General features: G+C 50.2%; 1 protein-coding gene across 2 annotated transcripts in view; it reads right to left on the minus strand.

The window, feature by feature from the left end:
• USP54 (ubiquitin specific peptidase 54) overlaps nt 1-25,600 on the minus strand; it is a 100,099-nt gene that overhangs the window by 20,212 nt on the left and 54,287 nt on the right. Inside the window, exons 14-18 of one of the 2 annotated variants that reach the window (XM_060236663.1) lie at nt 21,907-22,040; nt 11,069-11,242; nt 10,089-10,208; nt 8,551-8,740; nt 2,878-4,259 (exon numbers count right to left, since the gene is read on the minus strand). In XM_060236663.1, coding sequence (XP_060092646.1) covers nt 2,878-4,259; nt 8,551-8,740; nt 10,089-10,208; nt 11,069-11,242; nt 21,907-22,040 — 2,000 coding nt within the window. Of the gene's footprint in view, nt 1-2,877; nt 4,260-8,550; nt 8,741-10,088; nt 10,209-11,068; nt 11,243-21,906; nt 22,041-25,600 lie in introns of those variants that run through there. The other variant, XM_060236662.1, reaches the window with a different exon arrangement.

Below are 25,600 nucleotides of genomic sequence, written 5' to 3' on the forward strand. Positions count from 1 at the left end.
GGTCCTTCTATGGGCAGGCCCCACATGCTCGACTTGACTGAGTTCTGAAGGCCTTTAAAAGTCTTTAGAGCTCACTCTCAGAGCTCAGAGGGAGGCCCTGAAGGCATTTAAATGCTTTCAGAGCTTGCTCTGCTGGGGGTGGTGGGCTCTGATGGCATTGAAATCCCTTTGGGGCTCACTTCCAGTCGTGCAGCCCAACCCAGAAGTGGGCTCCAAGTCATTTAAATGCCATCAGAACTCCCCTCCCCCCAACCTGAGTGAGCTCCAAAGGTATTTAAACGCCTTCAGGACTCACTTCCCGTTGGGGACCCCCACAAACTTCCCAAAGCACAAACCAGTTTGTGTAATGAAGGAGTTTGTGCTTTGGGGTTCGTGAAAAAACCCTTAATGGTCCACAAAGTCCATTAGGCCTCTAAAATGAAATACCATAGTAACATAGTCTGTATCATCATCAAAGATGTAGAAGGAAGATTCAAATGATCTTAAGGGACCCTTCACATCCGGGCCACTTGCTATTTGAGATTTTACCATCAGGTAGGCGATATAGAATGTTGAAGGCAAAGACAAATAGATTCAAGGGCAGCTTCTATCCAAGAGCCGTGGTTAAGCTAAATGCAGGGTTATGAATGGTTATGTGTTTTTAGATGCATTTAAATGTTTTATGTATATGTCCTTTTGTGGGTGTTGATGTGTTGGTATGTTTGTGGAAGAGCACCTCATTTCGTTGCTCTCATTTTCTTGTTTGAGAATAATGACAATAAATTTATCTATCTATCTATCTATCTATCTATCTATCTATCTATCTATCTATCTATCTATCTATCTATCTATCTATCTATCTATCTATCTATCTATCTATCTATCTATCTCAAAGACTGCCTAACTCCAGGTTTTCTGAAATTGACTTTTATTTTAAAACAGTTTATAAGGTATATTATTTATTAGGTATAAGGCCCGTTGTGAAGAAAAATACAATGGGCTCTAAAAAGAGGCTCTGGGCAAGTGCCCCCCTACCCCTGCTGTCTTCTTACCCACCCAAGTGAAGGCATTCACTCCCCCCTCCCATCTCAAGGGGAGCTGATCTCTGCCATCTGAGTGATCCCTCACCTGGAGATTGGCAACAGTAGTTCCTCAGGGGGAAATGGCTGGTTTGGAGGATGGAGTTTATGGGATTGCACCTATCTGAAGTCCCATCCCTCCTCAAACCCATCCTCAAGTCTCCAGGAATTTCCCAACTTGGAGCTGGCAACTGGCAAGTCACACTGGCTGTCCTAGGAGGCTGCTGATGAACAGGAGCAAGAAGCCAGGCCTAGTTGTCATGTAAGTCAGGTGGCATCAAATCTCCCAGAGGGTGCTGCCAGGCCTAAGGTAGCCAGCCACCAGGTAAAGCCTGAAGATTTCCTGGGATCACAACAACTCCAGACAATAGATCTCTTTCCCAGTTCTGGAGAAAATAACTGTTTTGGAGGGTGGACTCTATGGCATTATATTCAGTTGAGGGCAATTTTGGTTGCCTAACAACAGAGTTGTCTGTCCTGGGGTGAGGCTGAGGGGAGAAGGAAGGGAGGGAGGACCAGGAAATCTCCACTCCAAATCTCCAGGCATTAACCACATCAGAGCCAGCAGCCCTCCCTATCCCTGGGGAGACTGGAGTTCCTCAAGCGGCCATGAAGCTTGCAAGATGACCTTAGACCAGCCACTCTTTCTCACAGGGTGGTTGTGGCCAAGTTATAACAGGAAGAGGAGAATCATGTGTGCCACCTCTCAGTTCCTTGGGCAAAATAAAAATCCACTAGACAGATGGACAAATTCCTGCCTGGAACCTGAGAAAAAGATGATGTGTGCAGAATGCCATATTCTCATGCTTGAGTTTTAGGGTTTTTGACCCCACCCCCGCAAGTGACTTAAATAATTGGCCTCCATTGCTGGCAGATTTTCCCCATGAGACTTAGCGCTTCTTCTGCATCCTGTTGCTTGGCGGGAGGTCTGTTCCACATGTGTTTGGCTCCCTCTAGTGGTTAACGTGATAATTACATAACTTCATATCCAGTATAAAAAAACCAGCAGTTTAAACCTGCAGGGAGATATGCAGGACACATCACGATGCAATATTGAGCTGAGCACTAGAGGGAGTGAAACACAGTAACACCCCCACCCCCCAAGCAACAGAAACACACAAAGGAGAAAAATGAGGAAGAAAAGCCCTTACAGAAACACCACCCCCAAAAAACAAACCAGTCTACCCTGTCAGAGGTCCCTTATGGAAAGCCAAATACAGAGGAAGAGGCACCCGACACCACAGGACAACATGAACAACGCCACCAGTGAAGATCTGCTTCTCCAGCCCTACTCTTTGTGCCCCTGCTTTCAGAGGTCTGGTGGGAAGCAGCCCAAGACCAGGTTTGTCCAGGAGGGGCACTTTCCCCTGCAGCCTCCCCAGGCCTGCCCTCCCCCCCCCCCTTCTTCTAGGTGCCAGAAGGTCCCTCCACCCTTTTAATTATGGAGATCTTTTAGCACCACTAACGGTTATTTTAAGCAGCCAGTAGCTCGTGTTTTTACAGTCTATGTTTTTACACTAGGCTGGGGTTTTAATGCTGGATTTTAATTAATGTCTCCTATTGTTTTGTTTTTACTATTTTATCTGGTAAACCACCTGGGCAGGTTCCTGGAGAGACAGCACAAACATTTTCTAAATAAATACATATATAATTCCCCAAAAGCCTCTTGCAGTGCAAAAGACTCTCCGTAAACAAAACTATAGCAGCTGAGCTAAGCAGGATCAAATCCCACCTTAGTACAAAAGGCTACCAGAGCGCAACTCACTTTCTCCAACTTTTTTTCTGGCAGACCAGGTGCCAGAACTTGCAGCCGCCTTACCTGTCTTGCCCAATGGTCGCCCAGAATTGTCCAGCCTTCCCAACACAGACCGGCTTGTCTGAGGTGCCTGCAAGCTGGCCTGATAGAGAGACTCCAGCTCAGAAATCTCCTGCTCCGAGTCTTGGTTCCACTGGGGGTGCTTCCACAGGGGGTCCTCCCCAAAGTCTGGGGGGTGGGGGGCAGGCGGCCCCTGCCCAGGCACCATCTTGTTCTCCTGCTGAGAACTGTAGTACCTTTTGACGTTGTTGACCCAGCAGTCCACCGGCACAGAGGCAACAAAACCAGCAGGACTTCTCTCATTCAGCTGCCTCACTTCACCCTCATGGCTGAGCCCTCCTGAGTGAAAAACTGAATCCACAGCACACAATTTCCCTCTGCTACACTGCTCTTCATCGCACAAGCCAGCAAGACAATCCACAGAACTCTGCTCATCCCAAGAATCAAGGCACGCATCCAAATTTTCAGTGGGCCAGGTCTCATTCCCGGGGTTTCCAGCGATTGGCTGCCGAGATCCCAAGGGTGGAAGATTGCTGAAGGATTCCAGCAATAACTTTGGGGCCCTCTGGTCGCAACAGAGAACCCCTGTCCCTTCTTTCTCATGAGCACCTTCTTCCCTTTCCAGCAAGCGCTGAAACTGTTCCGCAAGGGAACGGACGTGCCCCTTAGCAGTGATCCTCTCGGAAGCCCCAGAGTCCCCATTCACTAATTCCTCCGAGAAGCGGTGCAAACTCTCATGGCTTTTTGCTTGGAGGTACCGGCTGGCCGTCTGCAGTGGATCTGCAGGACAGTGAGGCAAAGGGGAGGGAGAAAGGGGGGCGAAGGCAGGATAGGCCCCTTCTGGGAAGCTGGATGGCTTGAAGCAGGGATGATGCAGGCCTTTCTGATCGGATGGAACTTGCACGGGATGGGAAGGAGGGAAGAGCACAGGCAAAGAGCCAGAGTTCACCAGGTTTCCAAATTTTGTTCTGTAATGAGGAATGAGAGATGCTGTTACATCACGAGCTTCTTTGAACCTCCTGCTACTGCTGCAGTCTTTATTGCTTGTTAGACTATTGGTGGAGACTCCCCCCTCCGGCTCCACTTCAAGGTGAGCTTCGTTCTCAGCTTGTCTGGACCTGTCACTGCCCCCCCGCTGTTGACCAGGCAAGGGGACAACCCGCTCATTGACACCAGCGGAAGCTGCCGGGCCGCTCAGAGAGGCCTTGGGCGAGGGGCTCCTTTCGGAAGGGAGTGAGGAGGAGAAAGGCTCCGTGTAGGATGACTGCGGCTCATGATGGGAAGCAGGTGTATGGAAGTAAGAACTGGACCCAAGGTCTGCTTCTTGGCTGGGTTCCAGTAGCAGCTTCTGGCTCAGCAGTACTTGGAGCGGGCCAGCCTGTTCACTGGAACACACAGAAGAAAACCACCGTCAAGCCCTGAGGAAGAAAAGGCAGCTCCACCTGAAACCCGGCCTGGCACATCCACCCTCCTCCAGCATTAGCCAAGTACTTCGCAACCCCTTCTTGGCCAGCTTTGGGTTCTGACTGAGGGGCAGAAGTGGGCATCAACTTTCACTCTTTTAGGCCTGAGGACCACCGCAGCCATCTTGGAAGGAAGAGGACCACTTCACGTGAGGTCTGCCTGTCAGCACACTCGTAGTCAAGGTGCCCAGGAAACAGAGAGCAGGAGGACCCTTGAGATTAGCCACACAAGTTGGAGCTCTCAAAGCTTGTGATTTTACAGCAGCACAGGATGGAAAAGACCCTCTTCACAGGCTAGGAACACACCCTCCCTTCTGACCTGTGGGTAGCAGCAAAACCTCTGTACTAGAGGAGAAACCCCACCTTCCCACCCCCAAAAGAGAACTTTCTATATGCAGATCGAGGGCAAAAGTTCACACCATCATGCAGGAGGCTCATTCAGTGGGAAGAATCCTGGCCAACCCCTGCCCAACAGCTGCCACAGGAATGTTCACAGGGGCTCAGTGACTCAGGGGCAGTCTTCCCTCTAAGCTGAGTGAGCGTGAGCTAGCTCACAGATTTTTAGCCTCCAGCTCACACATTTTTGTCTTAGCCCAGGAAGGATGACTAATTTATGCAGTAGCTCACAACTTTAATGCCAGTTGCTCACAAAGTTGAATTTTTGCTCACAAGACTCTGCAGCTTAGAGGGAACATTGCTCAGCGGTTGATCTAAAATAGTCTTTTTAATTTAGTCTGAGAATTTATTTAACAAAGACAGGTACAATATCACCCACACCAATATCTCCAAAGTATGGAACATATGTAAAATATTGTGGGGTTTGGGTGTGTGTTTGTGTGTAAGGTTGGTGTATTTTTAAACTCTGCCAGAACGTTACTTTCAGAATTCTGACTTTCACTTCACAGCAGACATCTAAAGACAGCTCTGTTCCAGGACACACAAAAAAATCAAAACTCTGAATTACAATCAAGGCAAAGAGATTAAAAGTGCGTTAAAATAAGAGGTCACAATTCCCATGGGCAGGAGAGAAAGAAGGGAAAATATTAGGATGATTTCAATGTAATGAAAAGAAGAAGAAGAGATTGGATTTATACCCTGCCCTTCACTTGGAGTCTCAGAGCAGTTTACAATCTCCTTTTCCCTTCCCCCTCCCCACAACAGACACCCTGTGAGGCAGGTGGGGCTGAAAGAGCTCTTTTAAGAACTGCTCTTAAGTACAACAGCTCTTTCAAGAACTGTGACTGACCCAAAGTCACTCCAGCAGCTGCATGTGGAGGAGTGGGGAATCAAAATCCGGTTCTCCAAATTGGAGAGCCAGTTTGGTGTAGTGGTTAAGTGTGCGGACTCTTATCTGGGAGAACTGGGTTTGATTCCCCACTCCTCCACTTGCACTTGCTAGCATGGCCTTGGGTCAGCCATAGCTCTGGCAGAGGTTGTCCTTGAAAGGGCAGCTGCTGTGAGAGCCCTCTCCAGCCCCACCCACCTCACAGGGTGTCTGTTGTAGGGGAGGAAGGTAAAGGAGATTGTGAGCCGCTCTGAGACTCTTCGGAGTGGAGGGCAGGATATAAATCCAATATCTTCTTCTCCAAACTGTCTTTCATTTCCTCCATCAGCAAGTACAGGGGAATAAAAACAAAAAAAAGGAATTTGACTTTCAGGGCATCTCCCATTTAAATCTTAAAAGGGATATAAATAGGGTTGTCAGCAATCTGGACCCAAAAATGCCATGCTGCCCCTTTAGCAAAGGCTTGAAAGGAGGTTCTTGACCAGGTGATATGATTTACTTCCATGTCATTAAAAGCTTTCCCTGCCCATTTCCAGACCTAAAGCCTCTCCTGAAGGGACGTTTTCCTATTAAGAGATTGTCACCCACACATTCATATCTCCAAAGTACAGCCACTGGCTACCTATAGCTTCTCCTTCTGTACACATACACAAAAATCTGGGCTACAAATTTTGAAATATACTGATTTTGACTTTTTTTTTAATGCCCCATCAGTCCCATCCAGGAAAAAATGCTCCAGCAAAACATTTTAACTGCCCTGATAACTGATGATGACTTCTCCTGGTAATCTAGAGAACTGCCACTTACCACAGAAAGAGATGTTCTTCAATAGCTGTTGCTAGGCAACCAAATTTGCTTCTGTCAGTAAAACGCAACCAACCTTGGTTGTCTCACTAAAAGGCGTGGGGGGAGGCCCTTTCAAGGCCTCTTTTGGCCTTTGAGAGAAAATTCATTGGGCCCAGTCCTGACTAGGGCTGCCAGTTTCAGGTTGGTGGGAAATTCCTGGAGATTTTGTGATAGAGTTTGAGGAAGGCAGGGTTTGGGCAGGGGAGAGGCCTCAGCTGAATATATTGCCAGAGTCTACATTCAAAGCAGTTATTTTCTCCAGAGGAGAGAGATCTGTTGTCTGGAATTCAGCTGTGATCCCAGGCGATCTTTAGGCTCCAACTGGAGGCTGGCTACCCTATGACAGGCTGATTGCTATTGCTGATGGGAAGGAGATATGAATACCAGCTCCAGGTTGGGAAATTCCTGGAGATTTCACAGGTGGAGCCTGGAGACGGTGGGTTCTCAGACAGGTACAATGTCATAGACTCCACCCTCCAAACTAGCCATTTCCTCCTGGGGAACCATTGCTGCCAATTTCCAGGTGAGAGCTGGAGTTCACTTGGAACTACAACTGCTCTCCAGATGGCAGAGATCAGGTGACTCAGAGAAAACAGCTGCTTTGCAGGGTGGACTCTGTGTCATTATACCCTACTGAGGTTGCTTCCCTCCTGCTTTTGTCCACACTGTGATTTCAGATCACTAATAGGCTTTCAGCCTAACCTATCTCATAGGGTTATTGTACAGATCAAAACGGGGAGAGGAGAATGATGTGAGCTACTTTGGTCCACACTGTGGAGAAAGACTATATACTTTTCCTAGGTAGATGCTGAAGGGGGGGAGAAGGAGATTGAAAGCTGATTAATTCCCCTACAGAAAATGGCCACCTTGGGTGGATGGGAAGACACTACGGTTGGAGGGAGTGAATGCCTTCACATGGGTGAGTAGGTGGGAAGACAGCAAGGGGGGGGGGACTCCCCCACAGCCTCTTTTTAGAGCCTGCTGTGTTTTCCACCACAACAGGCCATATTCTTGTGAGTGTGTGTGTGTGTGTATTTAAAATGGAAGATTAGTGTTTTCCCAGTTCTAATGAGAAGGCGCAGGATGGCAGCCACGGGTTGAGCTGCTGGGCCCCAACAGCTTCAAGGAAACCCTCATGATGGCTTCAGATGTTGCCTCCACAACAGAAGGACTTCTTCCCTTGACCTGGCAGATAACATTTTGGAGCCATCAAGTCAATTTCTAATCCCACTTCTCCTGGCAACTTCCTCTTTTTGTCCTCTCTTTATAAACTGCAGCATAATCTATATTGTGTTCTCTTTGCAATAAAGAAGCCTTTCTTGGACTGAATTAAGCCCAGTGACGGCCTTTCCAAGCAGCGATCCTATTGCGAAATCAATGCACAGCACGACTATGCCGGATCAAACTGCCGCCTGTTTCCCAGCTAGTGGGTCAGCTGAAGGGAACCTGTGTTTCTTCTCTAGTGCTGACCCCACGGTTTTGTTGCAGGGGAAAGGCAGGCCCTTCCCTTGCTGCCGGCAGCCCAGCACAGCCCCAGCTCAACAGAGCTTGGCAGAGCAGCAGGCTCAACCATAGTCCATACTTGCCTGGAGACTCAGCAGCACGCCCTCCTCTCCCCTCCCCTCCCCTCCCCTCCCCACTGCACTGGTTCTTGGTCTGCTGGAGCTGGGATTGCCCCGTGAGCCCTGGGGCAATGCCCACAGTGTAGAAGGCACAATGCTCAGCCGGGGCCTTCCAAAACTGGCAGCATCGGCAGGACGCCTTCCCTTGCTCACAGAACTACCCAAACATTTTACATTATTGAGGGGGGTTTTAAAGAAGTCGAACCCTCTCCACCACTCGAGTGCACCCTCTCCTCCTCCTCCTCCCCCCCCTCATGGCCCCTCTGCTCCATAGAGCTGTGATCCTTGCAGTGGACTGTGCCACCACTATGCTAGAGTCACCAAGAGCATCAAACGGCTCCCGCTCTTTGGAGGGGGCCCAGGCAGTCATTACAGCAGTTATGTTGAGCAAGCAGAGGAGCAGACAGCTTGTGCCAACTGTCAGACCAGATCGGGAAGGCTGCACAGATTCTGGGTCTACCTTGCAGACTGGGTCACGTGGCCCCCCTGCAGTGGGTGGCAGGTGGGCGGCGGCTGTGCTGGCTGCGGATGCTGCATGCGCTCCTGGAGACTCCGTGCTTTTCGGATACAGATTTGCAGCTTCTTATCGATTAGGGCTCTGCTGTGGTGAGTGCGAGAGCTGGCACCATGCAGGGCAAGCCTTAGTTTAGCTAAAAAGCAAAAGAAAACATAGCAGAAACAAAAAACAAAACTGGAGGGAGAGGGAGAGAAAAAACAAAAGATGCTGCAAGAACGTAAAAAAAATGGAACATGCAAATGCTGCCACAGAAGAGTTCACAAGGATGCATCCATCCCCAGGAATGCGCATTCAGTTTAGCTCTGTGTCCAAACAGGTTAACTGGAACAGAAACAACGTGAAGTTGTTTATATCTTCTTCTTTTTTTTTAAGGCAACCCCCCTGCCCCCCAGTAGCATGGGTTACACGCCAGACTTCATGCCACCAGTCATTCCCAATGACCATTGATCTGATCAGCACCTGCAGCCTAAAGAGAGAGCCAGTTGGGACACTTGCAGGAGCCCTGAGGAGGAGGAAGCCTCTGCTTTGCTCTCTGGGCTGCTGGGGTCTGCGAGAGACAAGCAAAGACCTGCAGCCTCTCTCTGTGATGTCACACACTCGGGCAGCCTGGCTGATAAGCAAGAAGGGAATGGAGGGGGGAGGGAGGGAGGGAAGGAGCCAGCCAATCCAAAAGATAAATGTCAAAAGAAAGAAATGCAGCAGCACATCCTCCCAGAAAGTCACAGCACACAGTTAAGCTTCTCAAAAAGCTGGTGTCTCCTCCTCCTCCTCCACTTTTTCTTCTTCCCCAGGGAGTCTAGCATCCACGCCTTCTCTTCTCTTTTGTAGGCCAGCTTCTCTTCCCCCTCCTACATGCTGAACTTTGGGAGTGCTAAACCCTTTGAGAGGCTGGCCTCTGAACTGGGCAACTGCTCATGGAGGCGGGTGCGTGGGTGGGAGCTGGAAGGAAGGCAGGAGGGAGGAAAGTTGGGTGAGGCAACGGACATCCACTACATCTGGGCTTCCTTTGTGAAGCGGAGATGTGTGCAGGGATTAAATATCTAGCTACTCTGCTGAATGAGTTTCTCACCATAGCATCATCTACAAGGCAATCATCTGATGCCCTAACCTAGACTGTTTTAGGTCGTTTCTAATCCTGTTGTAACTATTTTAATGTATTCATGGTATATTACAGTCGCTATGTTGGCTGAGTTGACTTGTGTAACCCACCCTGAAACCGCTTGCAGGGAAGGCAGGACATCCATCAAAACAAACAAAGGAATGAAATCCAGGGCAGCAGGCCCAAGAGTTGCTGGGAGGAGCAGAGCCGTCCTTCATGGTCTGTGGCCACGGAAGCAACGGGAGGAGGAGAGCGGTGCTCAGCCAGAAGAGGCCTCCCCAGAGGCGAGACGAGCCGGCCGGTCCATGGCTGCAGCCCTCAGCGGGGTCACATTAGTCAACAGTAGAAGCGCAGGAAGCGGAAGCGGTTAAGGGTTACTTACACAGAGCTTCGTTACAGAGAGCCAAAGCCGCAGCACAGTCCCCCTTCTGCTCCTGGTGCAGCGACTCCTCCAAGACCGCGTCGGCCTCCTGCACAGACCGCTCAAGGCCCTCGGTCCTCCCTGCAAGGGGGGGCAGCACTCTTCATGTCACTGGCTGGCTCCCTGCCCCCCATCAGGGTTCAGTGCACAGCTGCCCCTAGTTCCGCAGCATCTAAAATGGCAGCCCCCCAAGCCCAGCCCTGGTGCGTGTGAGGGGAAGTGCTATCAAGTCTCAGTCAGCTTATGGCAACCCCTCCCCGCCAGCAGCAGATGAAGTGGCAGCCCCAGGGGTCACAGCCAGAGATCTCTGAGCACAAGAGGGTCCATTTACAGCATTAAAATGGGGCATGACCACTGGGGTCTGTCCTAGCACCTGACCAGGGACCTCCCAAGAGTGAATGTTTGGTGGAGGTTAAATGACCAATGAAGGATCATAAGTCACTGCCCACAGTGTCGCTAGGATACAAAGCAGTTCTACCCTTCCGGTAATGCTATTTCTTGGAGAGGAAAATCCTCAGAGTAACTGCTGTGGGCGGTGTGGGAGGAGGCAGGGAAAGACTCAGGATTCCCCTCCACACATAATAGGCCTCACAAATCACAGCATGGCCCAAGCCGTTCCACCACACCTTGGGAGCATCAGCTCTGGAAGCATTTCCCGTTTTTCTCCCTCACATGGCACAAAATATAATTTGTTCTTTACAGCATTTAGATTCTGGAGCAGTGCAAGTTCAAGATCTCCCTCCTCCTCCTCCTCCTAACAGAGTCTGGAGTCATACAATCTGCTGTGGAAGGTATCTCTTTAGCTGCAAAAGCAAAAGAGAGTGAGGTGCTTCTAGTTTTACAAGGCAGCCAGTCCTTCCTCCCTATGCCTCCATCAGCTCCGGCCCTGCCTCCTTCCACCCCTTCTCCCCCCACTCCCCCGGCCTCCAGGCATTGGTTACCCTGGTTCTGCAGCTCATCCAGGTCCATGAACCTGCTGGGGCGGGGGTTGAAGCCCATGGCCGCCTCCCGCTCCTTCTCCCGCTTCCGCCGGAGCTCCTGCTGCAGGGCCCTCCGCGACACTTCCTCTTGCAGCTCATCCAGCTCGCTCTTGGATGAGACAAGCAGCTCCCCACCTTGGGGGAATGGGGGGGGGGGACATTTAAAAACGTGGGTTTTAGTTAGAATAGTTTTTTTTTCTCGACCCCGCCCCTCACCCCCAGTCTTAGATCAGCTGTCCAACGGTGATGTTTAAGACATACTCGAGGAGGTAAAATCCTGCGGGTACTTGCCTTCCCGTCTGCTGGGTGCACGACAGTCCCCTTTGTGCCCCATACAATCCCAGTCACCATCTACGACCCTTCTAGGACCATATAACCCCAGCCATCATCTACGACCTTTCTAGGACAGACAGGTTGCTTACCTCTGATGATCATCTGTGCATTCACACTCATGGGATAAAGTGCCTGCGCCGATTCCCATATCAGTACCTAAAAAGCCCGGGATTTTTTGTGCTTGGCACCCAGTGAGCATGCACAGGAGCCCAGGCCAGCGCGAGGATCCCGCCAGTTCCTTCCTGACCACTGGAAGCCCCTAAAATAGGGAGACCATCAACAGTGGGGAAGGAAGGCGGGAAGTGTGAATGCACAGATGACCACTCGAAGATCATCAGTTACAGGTAAGCAACCTGTCTATCTTCTTCGTGGTCTCTGTGCTTCACACTCATTGGAGATTTGCAAGCCAGACATACCTGGAGGCGGGAGCAGATGGTCAACCAGAAGAGACAGCTTGAACACCACAGCTCCCAAACGAGTCCTCTGCTGGGTACGCACATCCAGGGCGTAATGCCTCATAAAAGCATGAGGAGAGAATCAGGTGGCGGCCTTGCAAACATCCGTCAAGGAGACACCCTTCAGGAATGCCACTGACATCACCATAGCCCTAGTAGAGTGCCCACGGATGGGCCCAGGCAACGGCTTCTTTGCCAGCAGTTTAATAGTTTCAGTAAGCCACTTTGAAAGCCTCTGAGACGAGATTCTGGAACCCAATCGGGGAGCAGCATAAGACACAGAGATGCGAGTCCTGACGAAAGCCCTTAGAGCGGCATGTTTAACATCCAAGGCGTGCAGCTGACGTTCCTCATCCAAGGTAGGCGTAGGGTAAAACGTAGGCAGCCGAATGTCCAATTTAAGGTGAAACTGGGACACCACCTTAGGGAGAAACGAAACAAAGATACTCCTGACTCGTGAAAGACTAAGTACGGGTGGTCACAACACATAGCCATGAGTTCCCCCACCGGGCGTGCCGATATGATTGCCACCAAAAACGCAGTTTTCCAGGATAAGAGCTGCAGGAAACAGGTTGCCATTGGTTCAAAAGGGCGCCTGGTCAACCTATCCAAAACTAATGACAAATCCCACAACTGTGGGGGTGATCTAGTCAGAGGATGCAATCTGAGAAGTCCCTTCAGGAATTGCTTCGAGTGAGAATGGGCAAGCACTGAATGCCCCTCAACCGAATCATGCTGCGCTGATCTAGCTGATAAAAAAACTTTCACCGAAGAAAGAGAAAGGCCAGCATTGACAAGACAAGAGAAAATCAAAAATCGCAGGTAAGCTCACCCTGCAGTATCAGCCAAAAAAGTTCAAATTTGTCCCACTTTCTGCTATAGGAGATTCAGGTAGACAACTTCCTACTGTTCAGAAAAACGTGGTGGACCCTATCGGAAAATCCACAGGATCGATGAACCACACTGTCAACTTTAGGTGAGGTACTTTGTGGTGAAACACTTGACTTTCCTGGGCAGAAAGGAGATCTGGCTCCGCTGGGAAGTGATGAAAAATTCCCCGCGCTAAGTGAAGCAAAATCGGAAACCAGTTTTGTCGACACCACCACGGTGTGATTAGTATGCACCTTGGTTCCTCCCACTTTATCTTGTTGATTACCCTTGTCAGCAGCGGAAGAGGTGGGAACAGGTAAAGGAAAAGACCCCTCCAAGGGAGCAGTAGACCGTCCCTCAAGGAAGCCAGGTCCATCCCCCCCCCCCAGTGCAAAACAAGGGACACTTTCGATTCAGGCTGTGGCGAAAACATCAATCTGGGGATACCCCCACAGCCGAAATACTGGTTGAAGGGAATGCCACTGTATCTCCCATTCATGCGGAGACGTGAGTCCTCTGCTCAAGGAGTCTGCCTGCAGGTTGAGTACCCCGAGGAGATGGGAAGCCTTCACATAGATGCCCTGATCCAAACATTCCAACCACAGCCCTATCACTAGAGCACAAAGCTTTCAGGAGACTGTCCGACCTGTCTGTTGACATAACAAAGGGCTGTAGCCTTTCCTGCAACTAAGGGGCGGAAGGACCGAAGAGCGAAATGAATTGCCAAAAGCTCCAGGTAGTTTATATGGCATAAAGTCAAGTGTAGAGGCCATGAACCCCCCCCCCCCACACACAGAGTATCTATGTGAGCACCCCATCCCCATAGGGACGCATCTGTGGTGATTGTAACCATCGTTACTGGCAGATGGAAAGGAGCTCCTTGACAGATGTTGTCGTTGGAGGTCCACCATTCTAGAAACCAGAGGATCGAGGGTGGAATCCAGAACCTCTGCCGAGGGGAGTTCCATAGGGGATGAAACTTTTTGAGAAACCGAAGTTGAAGCCCCCGCATGCAGAGTTTCGCGAACAACATGTGTGTAGTCGCCGCCATCAGTCCCAGCAGCCACTGCAACTGTTGTGCCGTGCCCCATTTTCTGAGTTGAAAAAGACGAATAAGGGCTATAATGTCCATCGCCTGCTGCCGGGGCAAAGGCACGATGAATGTCTGTGTCCAGGAGAGCTCCAATAAACTGAACCTTCCTTGACGGCAACAAGTGGGACTTTTTTGTGTTTACCTGAAGACCTAGGGTATGGAGAAGACAGAGAGTTGTAGCAATATGGCAGGACAGACGATCTCTCGAATCTGCCACAAGGAGCCAATTGTCGAAGTACGGGAAAACGACTATGCCGAAGCCTGAGGTGTGCTGCTACAATGCTCATCATCTTGGTAAACACTCGCGGTGCAGTACAAAGGCTGAATGGAAGGGCTTTGAACTGAAAGTGGTTGGAGCCTATTGCGAACTTGAGGAACTGCCTGCAAGATGGATGAATGCTGACATGGAAGTAGACATCCTTCAAGTCTAAGGTCGCCATCCAGTCTCCTTGGCAGATAAGGGGAAGGATTGTCTAAAGTGGACATCCGAAATTTCTGGTACACGATAAACTTGTTCAAATTTCGAAGGTCCATAATTGGTCTGAGTCCACCATCCTGTTTGGGAACCAGAAAGTAACGAGAATAGAACCCCCCAATCCTGGCTGTTGAGGGGACCAGTTCTATGGCTTGTTTCTGCAAGAGATTGCTCACTTCATCTAGCAAACGGGGGGAAGGAGGTGTGATGACAAAGACTGAGTTGGAACCTGGACAAAGTCTATCTTGTAACCCTCTGCTATAATGGAGAGAACCCATTTGTCTGTGGAGATGGACTCCCATGCAGGTAAGTGGTGACGGAGGCGGATGGCAGAAGTAGGGGCGGGAAGCATGGTGTGTAAAGCAGAAAAGTCAAAGACCCTGCTTCGGGACACGGGACCCCTTGGATATGTTGGCAGCAGTAGAAGCTGAAGTAAACAGACCTATTATTTCCCCGATAAGGAGATCTGCTCTCAGTCTGCGATGAACGAGGTCTCCAGGATTGGTCAGGGGAATATTTCTGATAAGGTCTCTTGGGCTTATGCCATTGCTTAGACTTCCCAGCCCGAGAAGAGGCAGGAACGCCTGCAAAACACTATCGGTAGTAGAACTAAATAGACCTTCACCCTCAAAGGGAAGGTCTTCCACATAAGCCCTGGTGTCAGGCTGAAGAGCTGTCGAACGTAACCAAGAGTGACGGGCGTAATGAAATGACAGGCGTTAGAGTCTTAGCAGAGACATCCACCATATGTTTTGACGCAGCCAACTGTTGTTTAGCCACAGCAAATCCCTCCCTTTGCAGCTTCTTCACTAAAGACCACTTATCCTCACTCAGAGAAGCCAATAAAGGTGTGAGTTGTTCCCAGATCGAGTACTGATAATGTGCCATGCAGGCAGCATAATTAGAGATATTTACTCCAAAGGCTCCTGCAGAGTAAAAATGCCTGCCAGCGTTATCGATCTTTTTACCCTCTTTATCAGGAGGGGTGGAGTGAGTCTTGCGAGCCTTCGAAGATGAAAAAACCACCACCGAATTAGGCTTGGGGTGGTTGAAAAGAAACGCAGCACCAGCTTCTTGGACACGATACATGTGGTCCAAACGTCGTGAAGGTATCGGTGTGGATGCCGGCTTTGCCCATGGCTCCTTCACTGCTTGCAGAATGGCTTTGGTAACTGGTAGAGCCACAGCCGTTGACGTGTCCCGCTGTATGATCTCAAAAACAGTATCATCGATGACCGGCTGTGGCTGCATCACGGAGAGTGAGAGAGATTGTGCCATACGCTTCACTATACGACTTGAGATCCTCTGAGGGAGATATTGGGAGGTCATCTGCGATGTGAGAATCCAGAGAAGGTTTGGTCTGTGCCTTGTCCAGATCATCAGTACCGACGTCAAAGGCTCCTCTCTCATCTGAGAGCGTTCTGATAGTTGTGGAGTTGAGCTGCGCTTGGGTGGGCGAATTGATGCCAATGGGTGAACCTGTGAGTCCCCAGATCTCTCCTTACGCGTCTCCGGGAGAATCGCTATCGATGCCGAAGGTAGACAACGGACCGGCGAATGATGCAAGACCCTTGAGAAGTGGGAAACTTCCGAGCGTTGATTCCAGTCCGGTGGATCTCGGGGGGGAACCACGGGTACGGTGATGGATATGGATAAGCTCCAAATGAGCAAGGCCATTGACGCTGGTCCCACACCAGTGGCGGCGGGAACCTGCGGAGAGAAGCATTTGACTCAATCTCTCTACCCCGAAGATGTCCCGTGCTGGGACGAAGTGGTGCTAGGGATTCGGTCGGCGTTGAAGCCTCAATCTCTGACACCGAACCGCTATTGCTCTGCTGGCGCGAACCAGACCAAGAGGAAAGAGTTTGCTAGGTCAAGTCGATCTCCTGCTCCGACTGCAAAAGATGGATCGGTTGCGACCCAAGCCTGCCTGACACCGACAGACTTTTCCGGCAGCTGGGTGACGCAAGGATTTTCCGTGGTGGAGCAGCTTGCGGCAATGCCGAGTCTGTAGAAGCATCCTTAGAAGGGGTAGGAGTGCAGAAAAGTCTATCCTGCTTCTTGCGCTTGTCCTTCGATTTATGCTTCTTTGGAAGGGATGACAAGGACCCCGAGTCATCCCAATGTTTCTTTGTCAGGGAGGTTCACTGACACTTCGGAGGGTTGCTTTGCAGGCTGATCCCGATCAATTGGCATAACAGCCGACGCTTGAGACGATGGGCCTGGCAAGGCCAAGGCTGCAGTCTGGGTTGCATCACCCATCAATGTCGAAGGGCCCAATGCCATTTTAGGTGGTAGAAAAGCCAATTCCACTAAAGCCACCTGGCCGCTCGATTTTTTCTTGTTTGTCGGGAAAATTTCGAGCAATGTGGGCACGAGTCAACACGATGTCCCTCGCCCAGGCACAACAAGCCTTCAGGCACCAGTTGAAGGACCTCCAACATTTTTCCATGGGCAGTGGGAATGATGACAAGGGAGGGGGAAAAATGCCCTGAAGGGCGAAGTCCAACTAAAAGTCTTTCTTTTTTTTTGTTCTAAACAACAAGGATGGAGGACTAAAGAAAACAACGGGCAAGAAGAGGGAAAACCGAGAGGAAACAGTAAGTACCGACCGGAGCACTGAAGAAAGATCCTTTCAATGCAGCGGTCAAGAAGGAACTGGCGGGATCCTCGCGCCGGCCCTGGTGAGCATGCATGCTGGGGCACCTCCGCATGCTAACTGGGTGCCAAGCGTGAAAAATCCTGGGCTTTTTAGGTACCGATACAGTGATCTGCGCAGGCGCTTTATCCCGTGAGTGTGAAGCACAGAGACCACGAAGAAGATCATACAATCCCAGCCACCATCTGTGACCCTTCTAGGACCATACAATCCCAGCCACCATCTACGATCCTTCTAGGACCATACAATCCCAGCCACCATCTACGACCCTTCTAGGACCATACAATCCCAGCCACCATCTACGACCCTTCTAGGACCCTTCAAACCAATTTTCACAGCCATAGCAGTGACAAACTGGCTCTTAAGAAAAGCCAAGACACAAAAAACAGGAATCTTGTGACACTAACACTAAGAAAACAGGACAAATACATTTCTTGAACATTTATTCGACTTATTTAACTGCCCTCCCTTGCACTAGAGCAGTGGATAACAATATTCAAAAGCCAGTTAAAACAATTAAAATACAACAACATTCCAACAACAATATATAGACGGCACTTAAATTTACCAACTGGTGTCATTACCCCATGAGAGCTGGGAGGCGGGGGTGGGGAGAAGCCAGGCTCAGGGGAAACCATTGCTCTCCTCAACCACAGGCCTGGTGGAACATCTCCAACAAGCCCTGTGGAACTGCACTAGGTTCTGCAGGGCATGGATGTCATCAGGCAGAGTTCCACTGGGTCAGCGCCAGGGCCAAAAAGGATGAAGACAGCCAGATACTTTTCAGGCCAAGGATCAACAGGGGGTTGGTTCTTCTCTCCTAAGCGTGATGCTCTTCAGGGAGAAGCAGTCCCATAGATACATTGGTCCCAGACCATTTAGGGCAGGGATGTCAAACATGCGGCCCAAAGGTTGAATCAGGCCCCCAGAGGGCTCCTATCAGGCCCTCGAGCGACTAGCTGTCATCTGCTTCCTTCTCCCTCTCTTTTGCATCCTTCTGCATCACAGCTTGCTTTGCCAGGCTTGCTCAATAGCACAGGAGCTACAGAGCAAAACCTCTATTTTCTCCATTGGCTGAGGCTCCTCCCTTGGGGAGGGAGAGCTTTCTTTGCCAGGCAGAGCAGAGCTACTGAGCCAAGCCTCCCCCTCCTGGTCCCCTGGGAAAGGAAGGAAAGAGTCAGAGCTTCCTTTGCCTAGTTCTCTGGGCCCATGGGAGAAATACAAAGAAAGCACCTTTAGGACCAAGTGCTACTCTTTCAAGGATGTTTCAAGGTTTTTTTTTAAATCTTTGTGCTTGTCTGTGTCTTTTATAAAGTTTATATCTCTGCTACCTAATCATAAATAGGTATACACATGGCCCAGCCTGGCTCAACAAGATCTCATTTATACCAGATTTGGTCCTCATAACAAATGACTTTGACACCCTTGATTTAGGGCCTTAAAAGTTACTACCAGGACCTTTATTTATTTATTTATTTATTTATTTATTTATTTATTCTATAATTTATATCCCGCCCTTCCCACAAAGTGGCTCAGGGCGGCTCACAACAACGACAAAACAATAAACAAGGTACAAAGTTAATACATTTAAAAGTCAAAACATTTAAAAAACCTAAAAACCTTAACATTAAAACTATCCAGTATATTTCACTAAAATCTGATAAGCTACATTTATCTAGTCGGCATAAGCTAACCGGAAGAGGGTTGTCTTACAGGCCCTGCGGAACTGAGTAAGATCCCGCAGGGCCCTCACCTCTTCCGGCAGCTGGTTCCACCATGTGGGGGCCATTGTAGAAAAGGCCCTGTCTCTGGTTGTCTTGAGACGGACTTCCTTGGGCCCGGGGATGGTGAGAAGGTTTTGAGTCCCAGACCTCAGTACTCTCTGGGGAACGTGTGGGGAGAGACGGTCCTTCAGGTAGGCAGGTCCCAGGCCATATAGGGCTTTAAAGGTAATGACCAGCACCTTGTACCGAACTCGGTATGTTATTGGAAGCCAGTGCAGAGCCCGAAGGCCCGGCCGGATGTGCCCCCACCTTGGGAGGCCCAATAACAGCCGGGCCGCGGCATTCTGCACCAGCTGCAATTTCCGGGTCCGGCACAGGGGCAGCCCCATGTACAGGGCATTGCAGTAATCCAATCTCGAGGTGACCGTAGCATGGATCACTGTTGCTAGGTCGTCGTGGTCCAGGAAGGGGGCCAACTGCCTTGCCCGTCTAAGATGAAAGAACGCGGACTTGGCAGTGGTTGCTATCTGAGCCTCCATCTTTAGGGACGGCTTCAACAGCACCCCCAGGCTCTTGACCCTGTCCGCCGCCGTCAGCGGCGCACCGTCAAAAGTCGGCAGGGGGATTTCCCCCTCCGGTCCACGACGGCCCAAACAGAGGACCTCTGTCTTCGCAGGATTCAGTCTCAGTCCACTCAGTCTGAGCCACTCAGCCACGGCCTGCAATGCCCGATCTAGATTTTCTGGGGCGGAGACAGGTCGGTCGTCCATAAGTAGATAGAGCTGGGTGTCATCAGCATACTGGTGACACCCCAGCCCATACCTTCGGGCAATCTGGGCAAGAGGTCGCATATAGATGTTAAATAACATCGGGGAGAGAACCGCTCCCTGGGGCACTCCACAATTAAGTGTGTGCCTCCGGGATAGCTCCCCCCCAATCGCGACCCTTTGTCCCCGACCTTCAAGGAAAGAGGAAAGCCACTGCAAGGCCAGCCCCTGAATCCCCGCGTCGGCAAGGTGGCAAGTCAGTAACCGATGGTCGACCGTATCGAACGCCGCCGATAGGTCCAACAACATCAGCACTGCCGAGCCACCCCGATCCAGATGCCGTTGAAGGTCATCCACTAGGGCAACCAACACCGTCTCCGTCCCATGACCTGGGCGGAAGCCGGACTGGAGTGGGTCAAGGATGGAAGCGTCCTCCAGGAAAGTCTGTAGCTGCCTCGCCACTGCTCTCTCAATAAGTTTGCCTAGAAAAGGCAAGTTTGAGACCGGCCTATAATGTGCCAATTAGGCCGGGTCTAAAGATGGTTTTTTTAGGAGGGGACGGACCACAGCCTCTTTAAGCGGCGCTGGAAAAAGCCCTTCCATCAGGGATCTGTTTATGATGTCCCGTACAGGATATCTGAGATCCCCTTGGCAAGATTTAATAAGCCAGGAAGGGCATGGGTCCAATTTACAAGTTGTTGGGCGGGCAGCTAAGAGAATCCTGTCAACTTCCTCCAGGCTGAGGGGGCTGAAACCGTCCAGAATATAGTCCGAAGACATGCTCGGGGCCTCGGTTGCGTTAACTGTCTCTAAATTGACGGGGAGGTCGAGGCGGAGTGATGCGATCTTGTCCGCAAAATAATTCGCAAAAGCCTCACAGCCTATCTCCAATTCAAAAGAATTTAGTCTGCCCTGGGGCAGCGTGGTGAGATCCCGAATTATATCAAACAATTGTGCCGGGCGCGAAGTTGCGGACGCAATCTTAGCCGCAAAGTATGTTTTCTTTGCGGATTTGATTGCCATCTCATAGGTCTTCAAACTCTCTTGAACCTGACCCTTGAACCTGACCCAGTATTCAACCTGGAGCCGTGCAGAACGCAAAGCACCAATTGTCTGTTCTGGTAAGAACCTGCATGCCACTGCATTCTGGACTAGCTGTAGTTTCTGGGTCAGTCAGAGGTAGCCCTGCGTGGAGCAAGTGACAGCAGTCTAGCCTGGAGATGACTGTTGCATGTGGCCAGGTCAGCACAAGACAGGAAGGGGGCCAGTTGCTTGATCTTGAGTGGCTGAAGGGATGTCAGCTCTCAAGGACTACGTTCACCTTACCCAGCAACTAGGTGCTTCCCCTACACAACAGGCATCTGGGCTCAGAAGTGGTCTCTGTGTGGGAAGTGCTACATATGGTGACCTTGGAGGGTTTTCAAGGCCAGAGATGAACAGAGGCAGCTGGCCAGAGAGTGCCAACTGCCATCAAGTCACTGCCAACTTAGGCAACCCTATTGATTCAGGACCCCCAAATGCCCTCTCATCTTCCCGGCGGCTTCCTGGACCAAGTCCACCCCTCTCACCTATGGAGTTGTCCTCTTTGCCTTCAACTTCTCCTATCGCCTTTTTATGTACCCCCCCCCCAGTACAATTGCCTCAGTTTGGTCATCTCAGCTTCTAGGTCCCTGCCTGGCAGCCCTGGACTTCTTCCTGGGGGGGGGGGGGGCTACAATCCAACCCTGCTGAGCTTCTGACACCTGATGAGATCGGGCTAGCTTGGGGCCAGCCACTCTGAGAGAAATATTTTAAAACATATGTAAGGCTTCCTCCTTGGGCTCTCCTTCCTTGGAGGTTTTTCAACAGAGGCTAGATGGCCATCTGACAGCAATGAAGATCCTGTAAATTTAAGGGGAGGTGTTTGTGAGTTTCCTGCAATGTGCAGGGGATTGGAATAGAGGACCCTGGAGGTCCCTTCCACTCTATGATTCTATTATTCTAACAGGCTTCTTCGGGAGGTGGGGGGCTCTCCTTCCTTGGAGGTTTTTCAACAGAGGCTAGATGGCCATCTGACAGCAATGTGGATTCTGTGAATTTAGGGGGAGGCGTTTGTGAGTTTCCTGCCTTGTGCAGGGGGTTGGACTAGATGAACCTGGAGATCCCTTCCAACTCTATGATTCTATGAGTTAGAGCGGTTCCTCAGTGGAACAGGCTTCCTTGGGAGGTGATGGGCTCTCCTTCCTTGGAGGTTTTTATAAACAGAGGCTAGATGGCCATCTGACAGCAATGAGGATCTAAAGCTGAGGAATTCACAAAGCTCTGTTCCACTTCCCAAAAGAATCCCTTTCCCCACTTCCACGAAAACAGAGGAGTCAGAAGAGAGAGGAGGTCCTCTCTATGGCACAGGACTGCAAGTCTTGTGATGGAAAAGGCCTCCTTACCGTTGGAGTGCTTGCTTTTTGCCCAACAACTTGGAAATGAAGCCGACTCAACTTCCAAGATGCTGCTGCTATGGGACTTTGGGATATTACGCCAGGCAGGAACAAAAGCCCCAGGCCGCTTCATGTGAGAATCCCTTTGAAAAGGAAGAAAAAGGTTATTCCAACGTGAAATACCCCCTCCCCTCTCCCGCGTGAGTCTGAAGGAGAAATCAGCTCCCGGTCATTTCTCTGGGACTTGCTGAAGCTGCTCTTATGTCTTCTTCTTCGTCCATCTTTACAGAATTGGTCAGCAGGTTTGTGTGCTCATTCTCCGCTTGGGTTCAAATCCACACATGCCCCTGTGCCTGGTCCTTAAGGCCTCTTGAAGTCTCAGCTATGATTAATGCTACCTGAGGTGCTTGTTACAAATCACTCAGCTTCAAACCCTGCCTTTCAATCCTGCCAGTCAAGCAAACTCTGGGTAACATGAGCTGTGGTTACAAACCTGGGGCTGAGGCTGGCAGGGGGCATTCTGCATGTTAAGGCTGGAAGGGGGGACTGAACATGCATCCCCGCAGCTGTCACCCCATCCTTTCAAAAGGCTTCAAAAGGATACACCTGCGACTGCCCCCCTCTGGAAGGAGGGTATCTCAGGAAGGCCCAGAGTACCCTCCTCCCAAGCCCTTCAGATTAGCCCTGGCTTGGGCCAAGGAAATGGGCAGGGAACCCAGGCAGAGGAACCAAGGACAAAAAAAGGTTGTTTATCTGTAACTGATGGATCTTTGAGTGGTCATCTGTGCAGTCCCACACATGGGTCTTGCTGCAGGCAACGGATCCATACCTCGGAGTCTCCAATAGCTCGCCTAGAGCGTTTTTTGGCACGCTCTCCCTCTTGCCCTGGGGAGCAGGCATCGACTGCGAATGCCTGGAGCGAGCAGGAGGCACCCCTCTCCCTCAGTTTCTTCCAGCCGCTACTGACAATCTACACAGGTAAAAACCAGAGCAGAAAAAGCCAGCAGAGGGGAAGGCTCGGTGTGTGTGTGTGACTGCACAGATGACCACTCGAAGATCAACAGTTACAGGTAAGCAACCGGTTTATCTTCATCGGGGTCTCTGTGCAGTCCCACACATGGGTGTCTAGCTAGCTGAAAGTCAAAAAGGAAGGTGGGTGCTGGCAAGAGAAAACATTTTCATACTTACAGTGTATGCATGCACTCACCTGGGGTGATTTCAGTGGAAAATGGACCTGAGGACCACTTGGCCAAAGGAGGCGTCTCATCTGGCACGAACTTCCAAAGCATAGTGGAAGACGAACGTGGATGGCGAGGACCATGATGCAGCAGGCCAAACGCCCTCTAAGGAGACGCCCTCCAGGAAGGCTGAGGAGGTCGAGACTGCTCTAGTCAAGTGAGCCTTAAGATCCTCAGGTGTTGGTTAGCAACTTCGTAGCACAACCGGATTGCAATGGATACCCACTTAGAGAGTCTCTGGGTAGAAATTTTGCAACCTCTTTGAGGATTGCCGTAGGCCACAAACAAGTTAGGGTCCTTATGGAAAGGTTGTGCACGAGAGGGGTGAAAAAACAAAGCTCTTCTGACATCGAGGGTGTGAAAAGCTCTTTGTCCAGAGTCTTTAGGATCAGAAAAAAACGTGGGCAACGAAGTAGAAGTTGAAAGATGAAATTTCGATACAACCTTGGGTAAGAAAGCAGGATCCGCTCTCAAGCCCACCTTGTTCCTATTAAAAACCGTGGAAGGTGGATCAGAGCAGAAAGCACAAAAGTCACTGGCCCGCTTGCCAGAAGTGAGTGCAACCAACAGGGCAGTCTTCCAAGAAAGAAGACTAAGGTCCATAGTAGCCAAGGGTTCAAACGGGGGTTTCATAAGTTGTGCAAGAACTAACTCCAAACTGGCACAATCGGTTTGATAGGAGGATGAAGGTGCAACATGCCCCTGAGGAATGATTTGGACAGTCTATGGGAGAAAACAGTCTGACCATCAATAGGCTTATGGAAGGCTGAGATGGCTGAAAGGTGAACCTTCAAGGAGGAATAGCTGAGACCCGAAACCTGTAGAGACAGAAGGTATTCTAGGATCGAAGGGAGAGGTACAGATTCTGGATCAAGTTGTTGAGAGGATGCAAAAGAGCAGAAACGCCTCCACTTGCATTGGTATGAGCGCCTAGTAGAAGGTTTTCTGGCATTTAGGATAACTTCTGCGACTCCTGGTGGTAAAATCATGGCCGAATTCTCCATGCTGTAAGCCCCAGGATTTGGGGGCTGTGGTGCCATACTTGGCCATGATTCTGGGTGAGGAGATCGTCTGCCAAGGGAAGGCGGCGGTAGGTGTGATTCGACATCTGAAGGAGTCTCGTGAACCATGGTTGCCATGGCCACCATGGCGCTATCAGGATGCAATCTGTACCGTCCCGAACGATCTTGAGTAGGGATCGGGTGATTAGAGGAGTTGGAGGGAAAAGGTAGTGAAGTGGGCCCCTCCAAGTGTGAAGGAAAGCATCGTTGCCTCTCCTGGAGTAAAAGAGAAGACATTTCGAATTGTCCCTTGTCGCAAAGAGATCTATTTGTGGACGTCCGAAGCATGCAAAGATGCGACATAGGTAGCGTAGATTGAGGGACCATTCATGGTCGTCTATGCGAATCCTGCTGAGGGAATCAGCCCACACATTCTCTATTTCTGGCAGATGGATGGCAGTCAGATAGATGTTGTTCTTGATGCACCACTCCCATAGGACTAAGGCTATGCGGCACAGACGTAGAGACCTGGTCCCACCCTGTTTGTTCACATAAAAAACAGTGGCCATGTTGTCGGATGTAATCTGAACATGTCAGTCAGCCACAGACAGGAGAAAAGACTGAAGAGCCCTGTGAACAGCAATAAGTTCTAGGCAGTTTATATGCATGAGAAGCTGAATGCATTTTTTGCCTCCGTCTTCACCGTGGAAGATGAGAAGTGTTTGCCCGCCCCAGAACCACTAATGTTGGAAGGGGTGTTGAAAGACCTGAGTCAGATTGAGGTGACAAAAGAGGAGGTCCTACAACTAATAGACGAATTAAAAACTAATAAGTCACCGGGTCCGGATGGCATACATCCGAGAGTTCTGAAAGAACTCTAAGTTGAACTTGTGGATCTTCTAACAAAAATCTGTAATCTTTCATTGAAATCTGCCTCCATTCCTGAGGACTGGAAGGTAGCAAATGTCACCCCCATCTTTAAAAAGGGTTCCAGAGGAGATCCGGGAAATTACAGGCCAGTCAGTCTGACTTCAATACCGGGAAAGTTGGTAGAAACCATTATCAAGGACAGAATGAGTAGGCACATTGATGAACACGGGTTATTGAGGAAGACTCAGCATGGGTTCTGTAGGGGAAGTAACCTGCTACATTTCTTTGAGGGGGTGAACAAACATGTGGACAAAGGAGACCCGATAGATGTTGTTTACCTTGACTTCCAGAAAGCTTTTGATAAAGTTCCACATCAAAGGCTCCTTAGAAAGCTTGAGAGTCATGGAGTAAAATGACAGGTCCTCTTGTGGATCAAAAACTGGCTGAGTAATAGGAAGCAGAGAGTGAGTATAAATGGGCAGTCTTCGCAGTGGAGGACGGTAAGCAGTGGGGTGCCGCAGGGCTCGGTACTGGGTCCCATGCTCTTTAACTTGTTCATAAATGATATAGAGTTGGGAGCGAGCAGTGAAGTGG

Source organism: Heteronotia binoei, chromosome 4, assembly GCF_032191835.1.
Source record: "Heteronotia binoei isolate CCM8104 ecotype False Entrance Well chromosome 4, APGP_CSIRO_Hbin_v1, whole genome shotgun sequence".
Taxonomy (NCBI): domain Eukaryota; kingdom Metazoa; phylum Chordata; class Lepidosauria; order Squamata; family Gekkonidae; genus Heteronotia; species Heteronotia binoei.